General features: G+C 35.3%; 1 protein-coding gene across 1 annotated transcript; it reads right to left on the bottom strand.

The window, feature by feature from the left end:
• Positions 1–1,782: 1,782 nt before the first annotated feature.
• LOC308502302 (C-type lectin domain family 4 member D-like) lies at positions 1,783–18,041 on the bottom strand. The gene is made up of 6 exons (XM_081059910.1): positions 17,749–18,041; positions 16,147–16,236; positions 13,859–13,963; positions 6,614–6,765; positions 5,425–5,540; positions 1,783–4,390 (listed from the first exon to the last, which is right to left on the bottom strand). Exons 1-6 carry the CDS (start codon positions 17,774–17,776, stop codon positions 4,249–4,251), a joined length of 633 nt encoding a protein of 210 aa, XP_080916036.1. The 5' UTR covers positions 17,777–18,041; the 3' UTR covers positions 1,783–4,248.
• Between the last annotated feature and the right edge of the window lie 1,649 nt (positions 18,042–19,690).

Below are 19,690 nucleotides of genomic sequence, written 5' to 3' on the forward strand. Positions count from 1 at the left end.
AAAACAAAAAACATTTACAACTTATAAGAGAACCTTCAGAGCTCTCTTTCCCCCATAATCATTCATATAGTGGCTGTTCCATCTGTCTTGACTCCCAAGTGAGGAGAACAGTAATAAAGAGTCTTACCAATTAGAAATAGTCATGCAGCATGAAAAAGTAGTTTTGTTTTGGTGTAATTGTTTCTCACAGCATAATACAGTCTATCCTGGCAAATACAATGTCTAAAAAATTGATAATGTCAATAAACATGAGTATGAATCTGAGGTCAATAGTATCTACCATAAGACAAAAATAGAAGGTAACTTTTTAAACTCAGAAAATATTGGGAAACCTGGAGAGACACATGCAAGAAAATGAAGCTGGACCACCTCCTCACACCATATACAAAAATAAATTCAAAATGGCTTAAAGATTTAAATGTAAGATCTGAAACCATAAAATATCTTGAAGATAATATAGGAAGAAACTTCATGGACATTACCCGGAGTAAGATTTTCACTGATATATCCCCTCGCGCGAGGGAGGTAAGAGAAAAAATAAACATGTGGGATTACATCAAACTAAAAAGTTTTTTCACAGCAAAGGAAACCATCAATAAAACAAAAAGGGATCCTACTGAATGGGAAAAGATATTTGCCAATGATATATCTGATAAGGGATTAATATCACAAATCTATAAAAAACTTACTCAACTCAACTCCAAAAAAACAAACAACCCAATTAAAAAATGGGCAGAGGACTTGAGGAGACATTTTTCTAAAAAGGACATACAGAAGGCAAGAAGACATATGAAGAAATGCTCAACCTCACTAACCATCAGAGAAATGCAAATAAAAACCACAATGAGATACCACCTCACCACAGTCAAAATGGCTATCATCAATAAATCAACAAACAACAAATGCTGGCGGGGATGTGGAGAAAAGGGAATGCTAGTGCACTGTTGGTGGGATTGCAGATTAGTGCAGCCACTATGGAAAACAGTATGGAGGTATCTCAGGAATCTGAAGATAGAACTACCCTATGATCCAGTAATTCCACTTCTAGGCATCTACCCGGAGAAATCCAAAACTCCAATTCAAAAATCTGTATGCACTCCTATGTTTATTGCAGCACTTTACACAATAGCCAAGATATGGAAACAACCGAAATGCCCATCGGTCGATGACTGGATTAAGAAGCTGTGGTACATTTATACAATGGAGTATTACGCAGCCATAAAGAAAAAAGAAATCTTATCATTTGCAACAACATGGATGGATCTAGAGAACATTATGTTAAGTGAAATGAGTCAGAAAGAGAAAGACAAGTACCATATGATCTCACTTATATGCGGAATCTAAAGAAAAGAATATGTGTATGAACTAATCAGAAACAGTTTTGGGGACACAAAAAACCGAGAGTTGTTAGATGGGCGGGGGGGAGGGGGTTGGAGATGGGGGGAAGGGTGAAGGGATTGGGGGGCGGCTGGTGACCACAGGATGGCCTCAGGGTTTTTTGAGAATTACTTTGGGGAACTTATTCAATAGTGTTTGGGGATTTTGTTGGGTGTCCGATGGACATGTGTCCTGTTTGGGAGACCACCTCAGGGATGCTGTGGATGCCTGGTCATGGCATTGTACACCAGAGACTGGACATTAATGAATGCCAACTATAATTTTATGTGTATAATGTGATGGCTCGGTGTGAGGTCGGGGTGGTGGTGGATGGGGGGAGGGAGGTTCACGGTGTGAGGGATGTAAAAATAAAATAAAATAAAATAAAACTAAAAAAAAAAAAATCAGAAAATATTTTGATTTATTTAATGAGAAACAGAAAGCAATGTTTAAAAAGAAACAAAATTGAAGAATAGTGCATTGAAAACATGAAATAAGGTAGCAGTGATAACTCAGTATAAAATAATCACAATAAATAGAAATGGGTTGAACTCACTACTTAAGACAGAAACTATTGAGATCGACCAAAGAATGCTGTTTACAAGAGGCATACTAAACAAGTAGCAGAAAAATTCAAAAATGTTGACGGGATGAGATGAAATCAAAAAGAAAGGAAAAAAGAAAAAGAAAAGAAAAAGATTCAGGCAATGTGAACTAAAAATTTGAATATCAATTTGAATTGCTAATAAAATAGAATTCAATGCAAACTATTGTAAATGAAGAAGAATGTCACATATTGTTAAAAGGCATCACAGAATATTAATCATAACAAGAGAGAGACTCAAATTATATAAAGGAATAACTGATAGCAGTAAGGGTACAATTAGATAAACCAACATTTATAGTTGGAGATATTAACACATCTTTCTAAACTGGTTGATTAACCATACTAAAGATAAGCAGAGATATGTATTACACTTAGTTTTACTAAATAAAAAATTTTTTTAATTGTAATACAGTGAGAAGATAGTAGTCTGCCACCTGGAAGAGGGCCCTCACCAGAACCCGACCAAGTTGGAACCCTGATGTTGGACTTCCAGCCTCTAGGACTGTGGGGAATAAACAAATTTCTGTTGTTTGTAAGCGACCTAGTCTACGGTACTTCATTTTCGCAGCCTGAACTGACTAAGACAGGTATATTTTATTGCATCAAGTTATACTTCAATAAAGTTGGTTCAATAAAGTTGATTCAAAAAAGTTGAGGCAATGAGCATGGCAAAAAACCATTCTTTCCATATTCTTCAGTTCTCCAGAATTAGCTTTATCATGATCAATTACAACTACTATACTAAAGCAATGAATTACAGGCTTTATTGTAAATATGATATGTTTTATATTGTTGTAGAAAGAAAATGATCTATAAGAACTTTGGTAAAAAGGGGACTACAAATACACCATAGGACCTTTTGAGTGGCAAACCATACATAGAAACCATAAAACTTAACCAAAGAAAAAAATGTATCAAAATACCTGATGAATACAAATCTGCATCAACTCACCAGTGTTAACCGAAAAATAAAAGGCCAAAGTGAGAGGCAACAAGCATTTGAGATCCAAAAGCTATGATTCAGGCATACACCCAAATAGCGTTCCAACTATAAGTTAAAGACGAGGTGTATTTATGAGAAAGGTAAGGGGAACAATTACATGAATAGAAGAAAGGGATTTCTATAGGTGCAGATAGACTAACATAGTAATGCTAATTCTAAAGAATGTCTTTAATTTTCAGCCAGGTAATCATAATATCAGCTTTTTTTGCTTATCCTTGCAGACAGTTGTTTGGGATACAGTGCTCCTTTAGGTCCAGTTCAAAGGTTATTTTGCCAAGTTTTAACATCCCAAAGGAGGGGTAAGACATGCAAGGCACTTCCTCTGGGATGGCAACTCCAACTCCCTTTTTAAAGTGGCTCTGTTTATATTCTGTTTCACACCAGTAATAACTACTAATTCTAAACATCCAATGCTCAATCTCTGATTATCCTATGGCTGTACTCTGATGTTAAATGACAATCCAAGACCAAATAGAGAATGTTAGGAAGCCCAAGAGCCCACTGGACCAAAGCTGGAAATTATCTTACACTGAGGTATATTATATTCCAACTGATAAATAGTTTGCTTTCAGTGAAAATAATAAATCTGATAAATGGAATGTAATATTCAGTATTATTTTCTTTTGACCAACCCATAAAGAGAAAAATCCACATAGATGGAGGATCCAGCCACATCATATCATATCAGTATCGAACCCCTTAGCAATTAGACAAAAATTGGGAGAGGAGGCTCATGCTTCTTCCGTTTGTCTACAGATAGTGTCTCCAGTATGTGTCTGCACATGGAAAATGCTCAGTATATTTTCATCTTATTAATGAATAAATAAATGAATGTGTACACTGATTTTATCATAGGTGAACTAGGTGACAGCTTACTGGAAAATTCTATGGAGATCACTCATACAAGCTTACATATGAAATTTAAAAAGCAAATTAGGGGCGGCCAGATGGCTCAGTTGGTGAGAGCCTGAACTCTTAACAACATTATAACTTGCCGGTTCAATTCCTGCATGGATGGTAAGCTGTGACCGCTGCAACTAAGATTGAAAACAGCGTCTGGACCTGTAGCTGAGCTGCGCCTTCCACAACTAGGCTGAAGAACGACGACTTGACTTGGAGCTGTTGGGCCCTAGAAAAACACACTGTCCCTCAATATTCCCCAATTTAAAAAAAAGTTTTAAAAAATAAAAGTAAAAAGCAAATTAGCTCTCTCTTTAATGGTGGACACCAATTCAAACACACGTTCACCGAGAATTTTCATTCATAAGTAGATCTTCATCATCTTGCAAATTGATCTTAGAGGTAGGTTACAGGAGATATCATTGAAGCCCCATCCCTGCTGACGAGCATTCAGTGTAGCACAACGTTCATCAGGATGACTGGGTTCACCTTGGTGCCAGAATCTGAAAGGGGGAAAAAGGATGAGGATGTGTCTTCAAATAGCGAGAAGGGTTAGAGACAGTGAGGGAGAAAGCTGGGGTTTAACTTTGTGAAAATCGAGGCAGATATGCCCAAATCATTCCTTTCCTACTTCGCATGCTATGTTTTCTCCATCTGTGTCTCTGGCATTTCCCTTGAAAACTAAGCCTACATCATCCAGTACTGTGTCATCTTATTGCATTAAACTCTTTCCCAGTAGATATTCCAGAGGCTCCCTTCTATTTGTCCATCTATATGCCTTGTTCCTAGGGTATTGTCACTGTCTAGGCTCCTTTAAATGATGACAAGGTTTTACCCTGGTCCCCTTGTCCCAAGTATCAGTCAATGTAGTTTGTTTCCTTTTTTTTTTTAAATGTACTGCTTTTGGAGTCTAAAGAAATAGCTAAAATCTCTGAATCTGCTACTATTCCTGTTATCTTGGACAAGTATTTTAATTTCCCTCATTTACATATCAAAAAAAAGAATAAACTAATACCCCTATATATTTCACCTAAGGACCAAAGGCGGTAATGTACTAAAATGTTTTAAAGTACTTAAGAGTTTTAAAATACCCTCATAAATATGAGATATTAAAAAACTATGAGAATTTAGTATATTTGATTTATGAGAGATAGTAAATATTATCAATTAGTTATAATCATTACAGACATAAATATTTGTTATACTTAGAAATATAAATGTACTGGTTAAAAGCACAGACTTTGGTATCAGATAGCCTTGGTTTAAGGACCACAGATGCCACCACTGGATAATATTCCTGAGGTATCTAAACTCTCTGAACTCAGCTTCCTCAGCGCTACAGTGAGAAAAATAATGTGTGTCTCATAGAATTCTTTGTGATTAAATTAGATATAAAATTATTAACATAGTGCCCAAGAGTTAAAAGAAAAGTAAGCTATTTTATTTTAATACCTGACAGTTGGCATTGATAGTCGGGACACCCTAAAATGCCTGATGATCCAAGACACAGGGTTCCTTTATCTAATTCTATACTCACGTGGCACTACGACTGTATGGTGTCTGATCGACCCATTGCCAGTTTCCTGTCCCCTCTGGGTCTGACAGCCCCACAAAATAAGCCTCTCTTGTATCCAGGTTCCCAGTGATAAATTCCTGAAGGAAGAAAAGAAAGCAGTTACAGCCTTTAGAGTATTCATGTTGAATTGATTTCTTTATGGCTTTAGGGAGAAGAGAAGGAAAGGAGAAGCTCCAGGAACAAACACGTGGAGGCCCTGCCCAGGATCCTAGGCCTTCTCTGGCTGTGCAGTGCAGGACCACACGTAGACATCACTTGTGAGCATGACATTTGTCTTAATCTCTTTGGGTTCCTACAACAAAATACCACAGACTGGGTGGCTTATAAACAACAAATCTATTTCTCACAGTTCTAAAGGCTGGAATCCCAGATCAGGGTACTAGCATGGTGGGGCATGTCTGGCACCTTCTGGCTGTGTCCTTACATAGTGGAAAGGCAATGTAGCGATTTGGGGTCTTTTTGATAAGAACACTAATCCAATTTATTGGTGCTCATGACCTAGGCACCTTGTGAAGGCCCCACTTCCTAATACCATCATTTTTGGGAATCACAATTTCAACATATGAATTTGGAGAGGACACAAACATTCAGAGTATAGCATTGTTCAATACATATGGAAGCAATTTCTATCCATGATCATAGTGAATTCTCACCTCAGACTCACTTCCCTTCTTTTCTTCACTGAGAGATGATATACTTCAAAGTTATGCATGAGAAAACACTTGTAGATTATTTTCCTTAACCAGCCTCAAATTCTTTTACTTCATTTCTGATTGTTGATTGTGACTCTTCCTGATTGAACTTGATTCCCTATTTGACCTAATACCCCTTCTCTGTTAAACTGTAATTTATAAAATATTTACATGTTGCAATAATAAACTGATATTTCAGGCTGAAATAATTTCATTCTTCCTTTCAGCCCCCACATATTATATTTTAAATGTCCCCATTTATGTTGAAGGAGATTAGTTTCCTGGAAGCAGGAACGAGAGGAGATGTGGAATGTAAAGGCTTAAGTAACCTTTCCTATCTATTGTAAAGTCTTTTGCCACAGCACCAATATCCCACAACAATGAAAAATGTCTTCCTTAGCCAAAAAGTGTACAAAACCCAGACAAAATTCCTGACTTCATTATTTATTAGAAAGTACCTGCTCATCGTTTGTGTTGATCACTAGCAGGTGAGCCTTCATTCCTGAGCAGTTCTTTTCACTCTCAGTCCAATTTTCGTTTTTAGTAGAGATAAAATAGCAATTAAAACTAAACGATTTCCAACCCTTTGGGCAGCAGCTCCAGTCTTTCTCTGTAGTGACATAAGGCCATATAGGTACAATGTGAGAAAAGTAATTCACAGTGTGTGTTAAAATTAAGGACAAGGGGGAACCACATGGAAACCGGGACTCCTATCTGCATCCAGAGGTAACAAGGAGCCCCCGCCCATCAGGTGTAAAGGTCAAGTCTACCTACAACAAGCAGTAACAAAGCAGGGCCCCCTTTCCCTTGCCAGAGTGCTATCAGGAAAAGCCAGCTAAAACAGGTTTAAATAAGATCCAGACACTCAGAACATTATACAGAAACATCTAGGTTTCAGTGGAAAATCACTCATTATACCAAACACCAAAATGTTCTCAAAATTAATATAAAAGAAAAAGAAAACAAGTACATGGCAATACAACAGAAATATTAGAATTATCTGACTTTTTAAAATTAAAGTTTATTGGGGAGACAATGGTTAGTAAAGTTACATAGGTTTCAGGTGTCCAGGTCTGTAATACATCACCTATGTTGTGTGCTCACCACCCAGAGTCAATTCTCTTCATCACCATATATTTGACCCCATTTACCATCTCTCTCCCTCCTTACCCTCTGGTAACCACTAAACTATTGTCTGTGTCTATGAGGTTTTGTTTCCCTATTCGTTTATCTTGCTCTTTTGTTGCTTACAGTTTTATATCCCACATATCAGTGAAATCATATGGTTCTTGACTTTTTCTGTCTGATTTATTTCTCTTAGCATAATAATCTCAAGATCCATCCATGTTGTCACAAATGGCACTGTTTCATGTTTCCTTATGAAAGAGTAGTATTCCATTGTGGTATATATACCACCTCTTCTTTACCAATCATCTATTTGTTGTTTCCATGTCTTGGCCACCGTAAATAAAGCTGTAGTGAACATCGGAGCACACATATCTTTACAGATAAAGGTTTCTCGATTTTTTGGGTAGATCCCCAGGAGAGGGATTGCTAGGTCATGTGGTAATTATATTCTTAATTTTTTGAGGAACCTCCACACTGCCTTCCACTGTGGCTGCACCAGTCTGCATTCCCACGAAGTGTATGAGGGTTTCTTTTTCTCCACAGCCTCTCCAACACTTGTTATTATTTTCCTTGTTGATAATAACCATTCTAACTGGTGTGAGGGGACATCTCATTGTGCTTTTTATTTGCATTTCTCTGATGATTAGTGATGTTGAGCATTTTTTCATATGGCCATCTGTATGTCCTCTTTGGAGAAATGTCTATTCAGGTCCTCGGCCCATTCTTTTTTTTTTTTTAAGATTTTATTGGGGAAGGGGAACAGGACTTTATTGAGGAACAGTGTGTACTTCCAGGCCTTTTTCTTTTCCCAAGTCAAGTTGTTGTCCTTTCAATCTTAGTTGTGCAGGGTGCCATTCAGCTTCAAGTTGTTGTCCTTTCAGTCTTAGTTGTGGAGGGCACAGCTCAGCTGTAGGTCCAGTTGCCATTTCTAGTTTCAGGGGGCACAGCCCACCATTCCTTGCGGGAGTCGAACCGGCAACCTTGTGGTTGAGAGGACGCACTCCAATCGAGCCATCCGGGAGCTCAGGGGCAGCTTAGCTCAAGGTGCCCTGTTTAATCTTAGTTTCAGGTGGCGGAGCCCACCATCCTTTGCAGGACTGAGGAGTTGAACCAGCAACTTTGTGGTTAAGAGCCCACTGGCCAATGTGGGAATCAAACCAGCAGCCATTGGAGTTAGGAGCATGGAGCTCTAACCACCTGAGCGACCTGGCCAGCCCCTCGGCCCTTTTTTTAATTGGATTGTTTGTTTTTTGTTGCTGAGTTTTATGAGTTCCTTATGTATTTTGGATATTAGCCCCTAATCCGAGGCGTTGTTTGCAAAAATCTTCTCCCATTCAGTTGACTGCCTCTTTATTTTGTCAATGGTTTCTCTTGCTGTGCAGAAGTTTTCTAGTTTGATATAGTCCCATTCATTTATTTTAGCTTTTACTTCCCTTGCCTTTGAGGTCAAATTCATAAAATCCTCTTTGAATCCAAGGTCCATAAGTTTAGTACCTATGTTTTCTTCTATGCGGTATATTGTTTCACGTCTTATGTTTAGGTTTTTGATCCATTTTGAGTTAATTTTGGTACACGGTGACAGACAGCAATCTAGTTTCATTCTTTTGCACGTGGCTTTCCAATTCTCTCAGCACCATTTATTGAAGAGGCTATCTTTCTCCACCATATGTTTCTGGCTCCTTTGTCTAAAATTATCTGTCCATATTTAAATGGTTTCATTTCTGGGATTTCAATTCTATTCTATTGGTCTGTGTGTCTGTTTTTCTGCCAATACCATACTGTTTGATTATTGTTGCTCTATAGTACCGTGTTTCCCCAAAAACAAGTTTTACACTGAAAACAAGCCCCAGTTAAAATCGTCAGCCAGATGGACATATTTAGTATGTTATGATGATGTTCCAGAAGAAAATGAAATGACTATATTTGAATAAAAGTAGATTGTTGTACATGAAAAAATAAGACATCACCTGAAAATACGCCCGAATGCATCTTTTAGAGCAAAAATTAATATGAGACCCGGTCTTATTTTGGGGGAAACAAGATACAAGCTGAAGTCAGGGAGTGTGATACTTCCAGCATTATTCTTTTTCTTAGGATTGCTTTGGCTATTCTGGGTCTTTTGTGGTTCCATACAAACCTGATGACTTTTTGTTCTATTTCTTTAAAAAACGCTATTGGGATTTTGATGGGGATTGCATTAAATCTGTATATTGCTTTGGGTAACATGGCTATTTTAACTATGCTGATTCTTCCAATCCATGAACATGAAATATCTTTCTACTTCTTTGTGGTTTCTTCCGTTTCTTTTAAAAACGTCTCATAGTTTTCAGTGTATAGGTCTTTCACATCCTTGGTTAAGTTTATTCCTAGGTATTTTATTCTTTTTGTTTCAATTGCAAAAGGAATTGGTTTTTGGGTGTTTTTTGTTGTTGTTGTTGTTGTTGTTTGTTTCTTTTCTTTTTCTGAGACTTCATTGTTAGTATATAGAAATGCAATGGATTTTTATATGTTAATTTTGTAGCCAGAAACTGTACTGTATTCATTTATGGTTTCTAATAGTTTTTTTGGTGGAGTCTTTAGGGTTTTCTATATATAGCATCATGTCATCTGCAGAAAGTGACAATTAAACTCCTTCATTCCCAATTTGGAAGCCTTTTCTCTTGCCTGATTGCTCTGGCTGGGACTTCTAATACTATGTTGAAAAGCAATGGTGATAGGGGACAGCCCTGTTGTGTCCTTGAACATAGAAGTTCAGTTTTTCACCATTAATTATGATATTAGCTGAGGGTTTGTCATGTATGTTTTTTATTTTGCTAAGGTATTTTCCATTTCATTAAGTTTTAATCATAAATAAATATTGTATCTTGTCATATGTTTTTTCTGCATCTATCAATATAATCACATGGTTTTTATCCTTTATTTTGTTTATGTGGTTCATTCTTGTACCCCTGGGATTAACCCCACTTTCTCATGATGTATAGTCTTTTTAGTGTATTGCTATATTCGATTTGCTAAAATTTTTTAGAATTTTTGCATCTGTATTCATCAGAGATACTGGTCTGTAATTTCCTTTATTTTGCGTTATCCTTACCAGGTTTTGGTATCAGGGTAATGTTGGCCTCATAAAATGATTTAGGCAGTATTGTCTCTTCCTCAGTTTTTTGGAAGATTTTGAGTAGGACATGTATTAGATCCTACTTGAATGTTTGGTAGAATTCACTAGTGAAGACATCAGGTTCTGGTCACCATACATCGTTATTACCATACTACTGACTATATTCCTTATGCTATATCCTATATCCCATGACTACTTTGTAACAACCAATTTGTACTTCTTAATCTTTTCCCTTTTTCACCCACACCCAACCCCACTGCCATCTGGCCACCATCAAAATGTTCTCTGCATCTATAAGTTTGTTTCTGTTTCATCTGTTATTTAGTTTGTTCTTTAGATTCCACTTATAAGTGAAATCATATGACATTTGTCTTTTGCTGTCTGACTTACTACACTTAGCACAATATCCTCTACGTGGTATTGACCTAATGGAGTTGAAAACTTATGTCCACACTAAAATCTATATGCAAATGTTTACAGCAGCTTTATTTATAAGCATCAAAAATTGGAAGCAATCAAGATGTTCTTTCACAGGTGGAAGAATAAACAAACTTTGGTACACCCTACAAAGGAATAGTATTCAGTGATTTTTAAATGAACTATTTAGTCATGAAAAGACATGGAGGACCCTTAAATGCATATTGCTAAGTAAAATAAGCCAGTGTAAATTGACTACCTACTGTATATTTTTAATGATAAGGCATTCTGGAAATGGCAAAAGTTTAGAAAAAGTAAACATTTCTGTGATTACTAAGAGTTTGGAAAGGAGGAAGGAGCACAGGAAATTTTTAGACCACTGAAACTATTCTGTGATACTGTAATAATGAATATATGACATTATGTATTTGTCAAAAATCCATAGAACTTTACATATTTATTGTATGCAAATTTTTAAAATTCATTTAGGAGGTCAGGGGATCCCATGAAAGAATGAAGACTGTGACAATAGAATCTAAATGTATTACAAGTGTAGGAAACAACCACACTGAAGAGGGTGGGGTGTAAGGTGATGACCTAAGTAACTTTGGAAATGGAGTCTATAAAAGACAAAAGAAACTGCGCATAAGCTCTGTATTCTAGTTATAAAGTTCTTTCCCATGGTGGTATGAGTTTCTGACTCTGATACTATGATCTGTGTTACTTGGAATTGAATAATTAAGTAAATGTATTGGGCAATGGTGAGAACCAGATTTGTCACTTCAAGGTCTCAAGGGGTATAGACTAGGATGACGCATGTGATAATGGATTAGAGTTGGAGACATCAGTAAAAGCTGATGTTTAACTTATTATAGGTACAGATAGTTACATGTAGAAATATTTATAGATACATGTATATACACAGGTTAGTACACACATATATATTTTTTTGCTCTGTCAGCTGAGAAGGCCTAAAAGAAATGATACTCCAGTAGCAATGAGCATACCTAGTGTCCAGATCTTGGTGTCTAACACCATTCTTCAATAACAGGAGCCATGGCTCCTCAGACCCAAAAAATAACCTCTCAGGCTTTTCTGATAACTTAGGACACATCTTGTTGTTAATGGACGCACAAAATAAATCAAGATAAAACACCAAAGCTCACAGACACAGATCAAAGCTGTGGCAGCTTGATGCTGAGATGCTGAGTGCAGTTGCCCGGGAGGGTGTTTGGCGGGACCACTCTTGCTGCTCAAGGTGTGTGCTGTCTCTGTTAGGAGCTTGCTGCAAAACAAACAGTAACTGCTTTGCTTGTTTTTTGCTCTTTTTTTGGTAAAAGTGAAAATCCTCTTCAGATTTACTTCGGTTAACAAAAACAGGTACTAATTTAGGTCTTTTGTATAAGTGAAGTGACAAAATGCAAACTTCTGAAAAGCGGGGGATACCTATATTTTCTTACGGCAGCCCAAGCAGACTAATACAATGCTCCACCTTAAAGGACAGGGAGGCTAATTCCTCAATACTTAATTGTGGGCTGCACACAGCAACTTCCCTCCAAGAGTACAGTATGAAAAGGGGAGGTGGAGAATAACTTTATAATGGAGAAATATGACAAATATTACCTCAGGCAGGTGATCAAAGTCAATATCAATTGTCAAAAATCATGTTGATGGTATACACATTGATATAATGTGATGAAAATGGTACTTCATGTCTATGATCTTCCTCTCAAAAACCAATAACCCCACTCTAATCATTAGAAAAATACCACTAATTTCCAATAGAGGGGCATCCGACAATATACCTGGCCAATATTCCTCAAAACTGCCAAAGTTATCAAAACCAAGAAACATCTGAGAAACTATCATAGCCAAGAGGAGCATAAAGAGACACGAAAACTAAATGTAATGAGCTATTTTGGATGGGGTCCTCGAATAAAAAAAATAATAACATTAGGTAAAAACTAAAGAAATCTGAATAAACTATGAATTTTAATTAACGCTAGTATATTAATACTGGTTCATTAGTTGTAATGAATGTACCTTACTAATGTTAAGATGTTAATAACTGGGGAAACTGTGTGCACGGGGGAGGGGAGTGACATGGGAACATCTGCCCTACGACTCTCACTCTCACTCCTCTGAGCATGTCTTGCTGTCCAGTCTCCTACCGATTTCTCAAGGTCCATTCCATCCTTTTGGAATTGACATTATGCTCTGCACATTTAAACTATGTTCACATGGGAACTCTGTATTATCTGCTCAGTTTTGCTATAACTATAAAACTGTTCTTTAAAAATTGTCTATTTTTCTAACTAAATAACTCACATTCATATTTATATCACTATAAATTATCTTTATAGCAACATCATCATGTTCATAAAACAGAACTGAAACTTTCTCTTCCAACATCTTTAATCTTATCTCTATAGGTAAAACACTGTAAGAGTATTTTATGTGTTCTTCCAGAAATGTTTTATGAACATACAATATGTTTTCTTCCATCACCATGTGATATATAGATGATGTAATCTCTTAGAAGGAATGATTATTTTTCAACATCCCTACATCTATTTATATTCAAAATTAAAGTGTTTTGTAACAAAGACTTTTGCAGGACATTTTAACAGACGAAGGCAAAAAGTACGCTAAAACTCTCAAGCATTTCCTCATTCTCCCAAATGAGACTTTATAAATTCCAGAATAATAAAAGAGATAAAGATGCTTCAACAAAGCTATATATTCTAGAAGGAAACAGTCCTTATGCTATGTCTGACTCAAAAGAAATATAATTAAATTAATATTATTATTTAGATGCCAAGAATGGCCCATAAGTGTATTGTTATATCCTCCAGTTATTCAACTGATTACAGTCATGAGAAATAATTCTCTCAATTTACTGATGTTCACTTTTGTGCCAGATTCTCATTTTATGTTATGTTAATCTCTCCTGGTTTATTACTGATATACTTTAAACCAGATTATGAATTTGAATGGCAATGGAAATGAGAAAGAAATTCTCTTATGCTACTGCTATCTGTACCTTTCCGTTCTGATTTTCCTCTGATGCAGGTCAGCTCTTTGTGATGCTCTGGTAACTGGAATCCTCCCGTGCTTCTCTTACAGTGTAGAAAGTTGTAATGAGTCACTGTCAAGGAGGGAGAACAGTTAGTTTCCTTTCCCTATGTAACTGCTTACCTAGAGAAATGGGGCTGACTGTTCTAATCTCTCTCACACCCTAATACTAAGCCTACCCCCGCCCCACACATTCTCTTTTCTTCCTATGCAATTCCTTTATTGCAGTTTCAGGTGAATTGGTTGAAAAGAACTGTTGAAAATGAATATTTCATCATATTATGCATTTTGTGCTTTATGAGAGTAGTTTTGCAAGCCTTTAGGTGCATGTGCTTTTAAGCATACTTTTCTATCAGAGTTTGTGTTAGCATGGAGATTTTGGTGAACACTGTTCTGCAAAGTTTTATGAGCCTTATACATTTATTTATCTTCTAAATATTTTTACTTTGAAATATAACAAATTTGTAAAGAACTGGAAAACATAAATCATCAAATTATTGTAAAGGGAAAACTCTAGGTAACAACTACCCAGATCAAGAAACACAACATTACCAACACCCCAGGTGGCCTTCACATCCAAATGCAACTCACGCCCTCTCTCTTAAAGGTAATCATGCCATAGCTTTTAAAGTAATCACTTTGTGCTTTGCTTCACAACTTTACCATTTAATAACATATCACTCAACCATATAGATCACATTTGCCTGCTTTTGAACTTTATGAAACGGAATCATACAATATATCTTCTTTTGGTTGTCTTCCATTCAGCATTATCTGCTGTTATGTGCAAATTTAATTTACCCATTTTCATTGCTGTAAAAGTGATCCATTTTCTTAATGCTCTAAAATGCATTTATCTGTTTTTCTTCTGGTAGAGATTTACATTACTTCCAGTGTCTGCCTATTGGGAGCTATGCTGCTCTCAGCATTTTTGACCATGCATCCTAGACCACATAAGCATGCATTTCTGCAAGGCATATGCCTAGGCGTGAAATTGCTGTGATAGGATATACGTATTATCAACTGTGATAGTGGCAACTTTCCCAAAGTGGGTTTACTGCTTTACACTCCTACCAGCAACAATTCATTAGAGGTCCAGTTGCTCCAAAGTATCATCAATATCTGCCTGTCCCACACTTTTAAATTATTGCCATTCTTGTATGTTATCAATGGTATCTCATAGTGAATTTAATTGCATTTCCTTCAAAACTAATGGTTGAGTTTTTGTATGTTTATTTTATATGTTTATTGGACATTTCATTCTGTTTCCATAGTGCTTATTCAAAATTTTGCCCATTTTTCTGTTTTATGGTCAGTATTTTTCATATTGATTTGAAGGATTTGTTTATGTATTCTGTACACTAATTCTTTATTAATTATATGCATTACAAACATCTTCTCCTATGGCTATCTGTTTTCTCTCAGTGGTATTTTTTGTTGTACAGTAATTTTTACTTTAATGTAATATCATTTGTCAATATTTTATTTATTGGCTAGAACATTTTGTAACTTGCTTAAGAAATCATTTTGTGACTCAAGATCATGAAGACATTCTCCATTTATCTTCTAAAAAGTGCTATTGATTTGCTTTTCACATTTTGGTCAATTATCCATTGACCAAAATGGGTTGGTTTTTATGCATGATATGAGACAGGAGAGCAATTTCATTTTTAAATTATGGATAATTAATGGTCTGTACACCATTAATTGAACAAAACTATCCTTTTCCTATAACTCTGTAGTATCCCCTTCTGTTTTACATAAAGAGTTTTTAAATATGCAGGATCTGTAACTAAGCTCTCTATTCTTTTTCTCGGGCTATTTGCCTATACTAGCATCTTTATCAGATTACTTTAATTATAATAACATTGCAGAAGGTCTTGATATCAGAAACAACTGGTCTTCCAGCTATTCTTCTTTTCAAAGCCAGACTGCAGTCCATCTGAAAGTTGGTTTTTTGCATAAGAGGCAACCCTTTGTAATCCTACTCCAAAATGGAGGATGATTTACTACAGCCACCAACCTTCACGTGTATAGAAAAGGGTCTAAATTCCATCTTTCATTCCCTGACACAAGGCAGCACCAGCGAAGAATAGCAGGACAAGTACATAGCCCTGAATTTTAATTCCAAGACCCTGAAGTTATTATAAATTGATATGTTGGGGGAAATCAAGATAACAAAAGATTTAGAGCAATTTTATGAAATTTGTTTGGGAAAATAACCCTAGGCGAGCTCCACTTTTGCTAATAACTTACCCAAACAACTTGCAATAAAGCAGGCACCAAGAAGTGAGATGAAAACAATAGCAATGGCCCAAGGGATCAGCTGGAAATGGGGGTCTCTTTCTACTAGGACAGAAAGGAAGGCAAATAGGTTATCTGCTTCTCAGCCACAAGAGCTGGGGAAGCTAATTCTACCAAGGATCAGGCTAAATATGAGATCACTCAAAATATTTTAGATCTAGAGGAGGGCTTAAAGTTTTCCCCTGAATAAATCAATTTTAGACCTTACAAATCAATCAAGCAATAGATCAGAACTGCGTGAACAATATTGAGGAGGTTGGAATAGAAAAGGCTTTTTATAAGGAAGATACAAAACCCAAAGTTATAAAAAATTGATCATTTGGGTACATAAAAGTTAAAACTTCTATATAACAAATTATGTTAAAACACAAGGAGCATACAGGAGAAAAATCTTGTCACAATATTAATATCCAGACTGTATAAAGAATTTAAAAAATCAATTAGAAAACAGCAAAAATTTGGCAGGAAATTTACTGAATATTTAATTTACTAAATTATAAATTGGCCATAAAATGAATAAAAATATGCTCAATCAGAGAAATGTAAGCCAAAATATTATGATGTGATCTTTAATATATCAGATTTTAAAGAGTAAATTAAAAATACACATAGCACACTTGGTGAGGAAATAAATGCTTCTATTGAACTACAAACTAGAAAGCCTTTTAGACAGATCAAGTTAACAGCATTTATCAATTTTTAAAAACATTAATATTTCTCACAAGAATTTCAGTTCTAGAGATCTATCCTATGGAAATAATTGAATTTATTTATGTTAAAGGATATTCATTTACAGTACTTATGGAAATAGAAAAAAACACCGAAACTTAATATTTTCATACGTATTATCAATAGTAGAGATTCTATATCATGGTGAATCTATATAATGGAATTCTATATGGCAATTAAAATAATCATATATATCAGTGCATATTGCCATAAAAAATCTCCAGGACATATTGTTACATAAAAACAATTTTATAGCATCACTACATTGTGGGTTCATTGAACTTTGCCATGTTGGGATAACAAGCTAAAGTAAAACATTAATTTTATATTTTTTATTTATTTTTTATTTTTTTTGAAACGTTAATTTTAAAATGATATATTTTTGCGTTTGTTCTCTGTATTTCTCAAAATGTTATATAATGTTCTCATAATACAAATCCATTCCTGTCACTTAAAACATAAAACAGGGTAAAGTTAGAGCCTCAGGAATATTGTGAGCCTTAGTCGGTTTGTTTTCTATTTCTTCTCTCTCTTCCCTTTAAAACAGTCTTCCCAAATTTCTTTCTTTTCATCTTGTTTTTCTTTTATATACTTTAACTCCTCTCTGGGCCCAACTTATGTTTTACAAAGAGTTTCTGTTACTCAATATATTTAAATTTGTCTATGACCTTCCTCTTCACCAAAGTCATCCTCATTTTTTTCCACCATATCCTCTCCATATCATCACATTCAACCTTCAAAATGACAGCTACCATCAATTTGTATTTTAAATCTTAGTCATAATTTTGTCTGCCTCTTTAAAATTGAAAAGAGAGAAGTACTCACGTTTATTTTGAGGTTCTTCTTGCCCCATTGTGTGTTAACTCTTGTGTTGTCCAGTGTTTGGGAGGACAAGATTCTTCTTATATTTTCCTCCCAGGGTATATTTCTGTGGATAAAAGAATATATTCAGAAATACTTGAGATTGAACATCAATCTTACAGATTCTACTGAGACTACAAAGTTTCCAATATAAAACAAAACTCAAAAGAAAAAGTCTTTTCAGAGACTGGGGTTTCCTTTGATTCACTTTAGGAAACCGAGCAAAGAAAAAAAAGGAAATTGAGAAAGCAACACCCAAAAACAGTTAGCAGAAACTTCCATAAGTATGTTGAAATCACTAGATCAGTGTGTCATGTAGAATCATCCAATTTGATTGTATTGATTTAAACAAACAAAAAATTAGCAATGCCCTAAAAAACACTCATTATACCTAATAAAATTTTAGTACATCTATTTGACAGACCTGGAGCAATTACTATCTGCTGCCAAAGTTCCAGTGCACATGCAAGAAAAAGTGGTCCTTGTGCTTTCTGTCTGATTGTGGTAGCCAAGACTGAATGGGGGAATACAAGGAAAAAAACATGGAGAGAGTTTTTGCAACTCAAAAATAATCTTGTAAACAGTGAAAAACCTGTTTTACTCCAAAGAAGAATCTGAAATACAAGTGAAAAGTTTACGAGTGAAAAACAATTAATAAACATACCCTCATCTTTCTCTTTTCCTGGATATTATATTCTCAAAGGCAGTTATATGCTTGAGGTAAGCTCTGCCCTAGAAAGTACTCTATGCTGAGTAAGTTGTATGCAAAATGGTAAAAGACAATGTGACCAATGAGCAAAAGCTTTTAATGTGTACAGTGTAGGTACATTATATGTAAAGACACAAAAACCTTTGCTTTAGAGTTGAGAAAGTGGTGGTTGAGCTGTCGATTAAATCCCAAAATTTTCATAGATGAAAGAAAACAGGTTAGTTAAGGCAAAGGAAATTAAAATGTGACATTCTGTGATAAAGGCATCATCAGGGGCCCTGACTTCATTTACAGTACTGTCATGGAGTGAATGCTTTTGTCCCGTGCACCGATGCCGGCACCCTGACTAACCAGCTTCCAGAACTGTGAGAAATAAATGTCTATTGTCTAAGCAACCAAGTCTACGGAATTTTGTTTTGTTATAGTAGCCCAAAATGACAAAGAAAAGTACCTAGCATTTAGAGATCCTTCTTAAATTTAACCTTCCAGGATATGTCCCTTTGCCTACATTGCTCTTTAAACTACAATATTACTATATATACATATATCTATATATATACATATATATACACATATATAGATATATACAGATACATATATACATATATGTATATATATCATATATAATATATATTCTTCCTTAATCTGCAATAATATATGTTCTTTTTTAAACTATTCTATATATATATATATATATATATATATATATCTATATAGGGTATCTATATAGGTTTTTGCTTTGTTGTTACCATGAGGCTTACACAAAACATCGTATATTTAGAACAGCCTATTTTATGCTAATAACTGAAGTACAAACGCATACCAAAGCTTTATATTTTTACTCCCCTCTTCCATGTTTTAAGTTTTTGATATCACAATTTATATTTTTTACCTTGTGTGTCCATTAACAAATTATTGTAGTTATAATTATTTTTTACTACTTTTGTCTTTACCTTCATTCTAGATTTATAAGTGATTTACCCACCACCATTACAACATAAGAGTATTCTGAATTTAACTATATATTTATCTTTACCAGTAAGATTTATATGTTCATATTTTCCTATTACTAATTAGCATCCTCTCATTTCAGCTTGAATAAGCACCTTTAATATTTCTAGTGAGACCGTTCTACTGGTGATAAACTCCGTCACCTTTTGCTTCTCTAGAAAACTTTTTATCTCTTCACAAGAAAAA

Source organism: Rhinolophus hipposideros, assembly GCF_964194185.1.
Source record: "Rhinolophus hipposideros genome assembly, chromosome: 9".
Lineage (NCBI taxonomy): Eukaryota > Metazoa > Chordata > Mammalia > Chiroptera > Rhinolophidae > Rhinolophus > Rhinolophus hipposideros.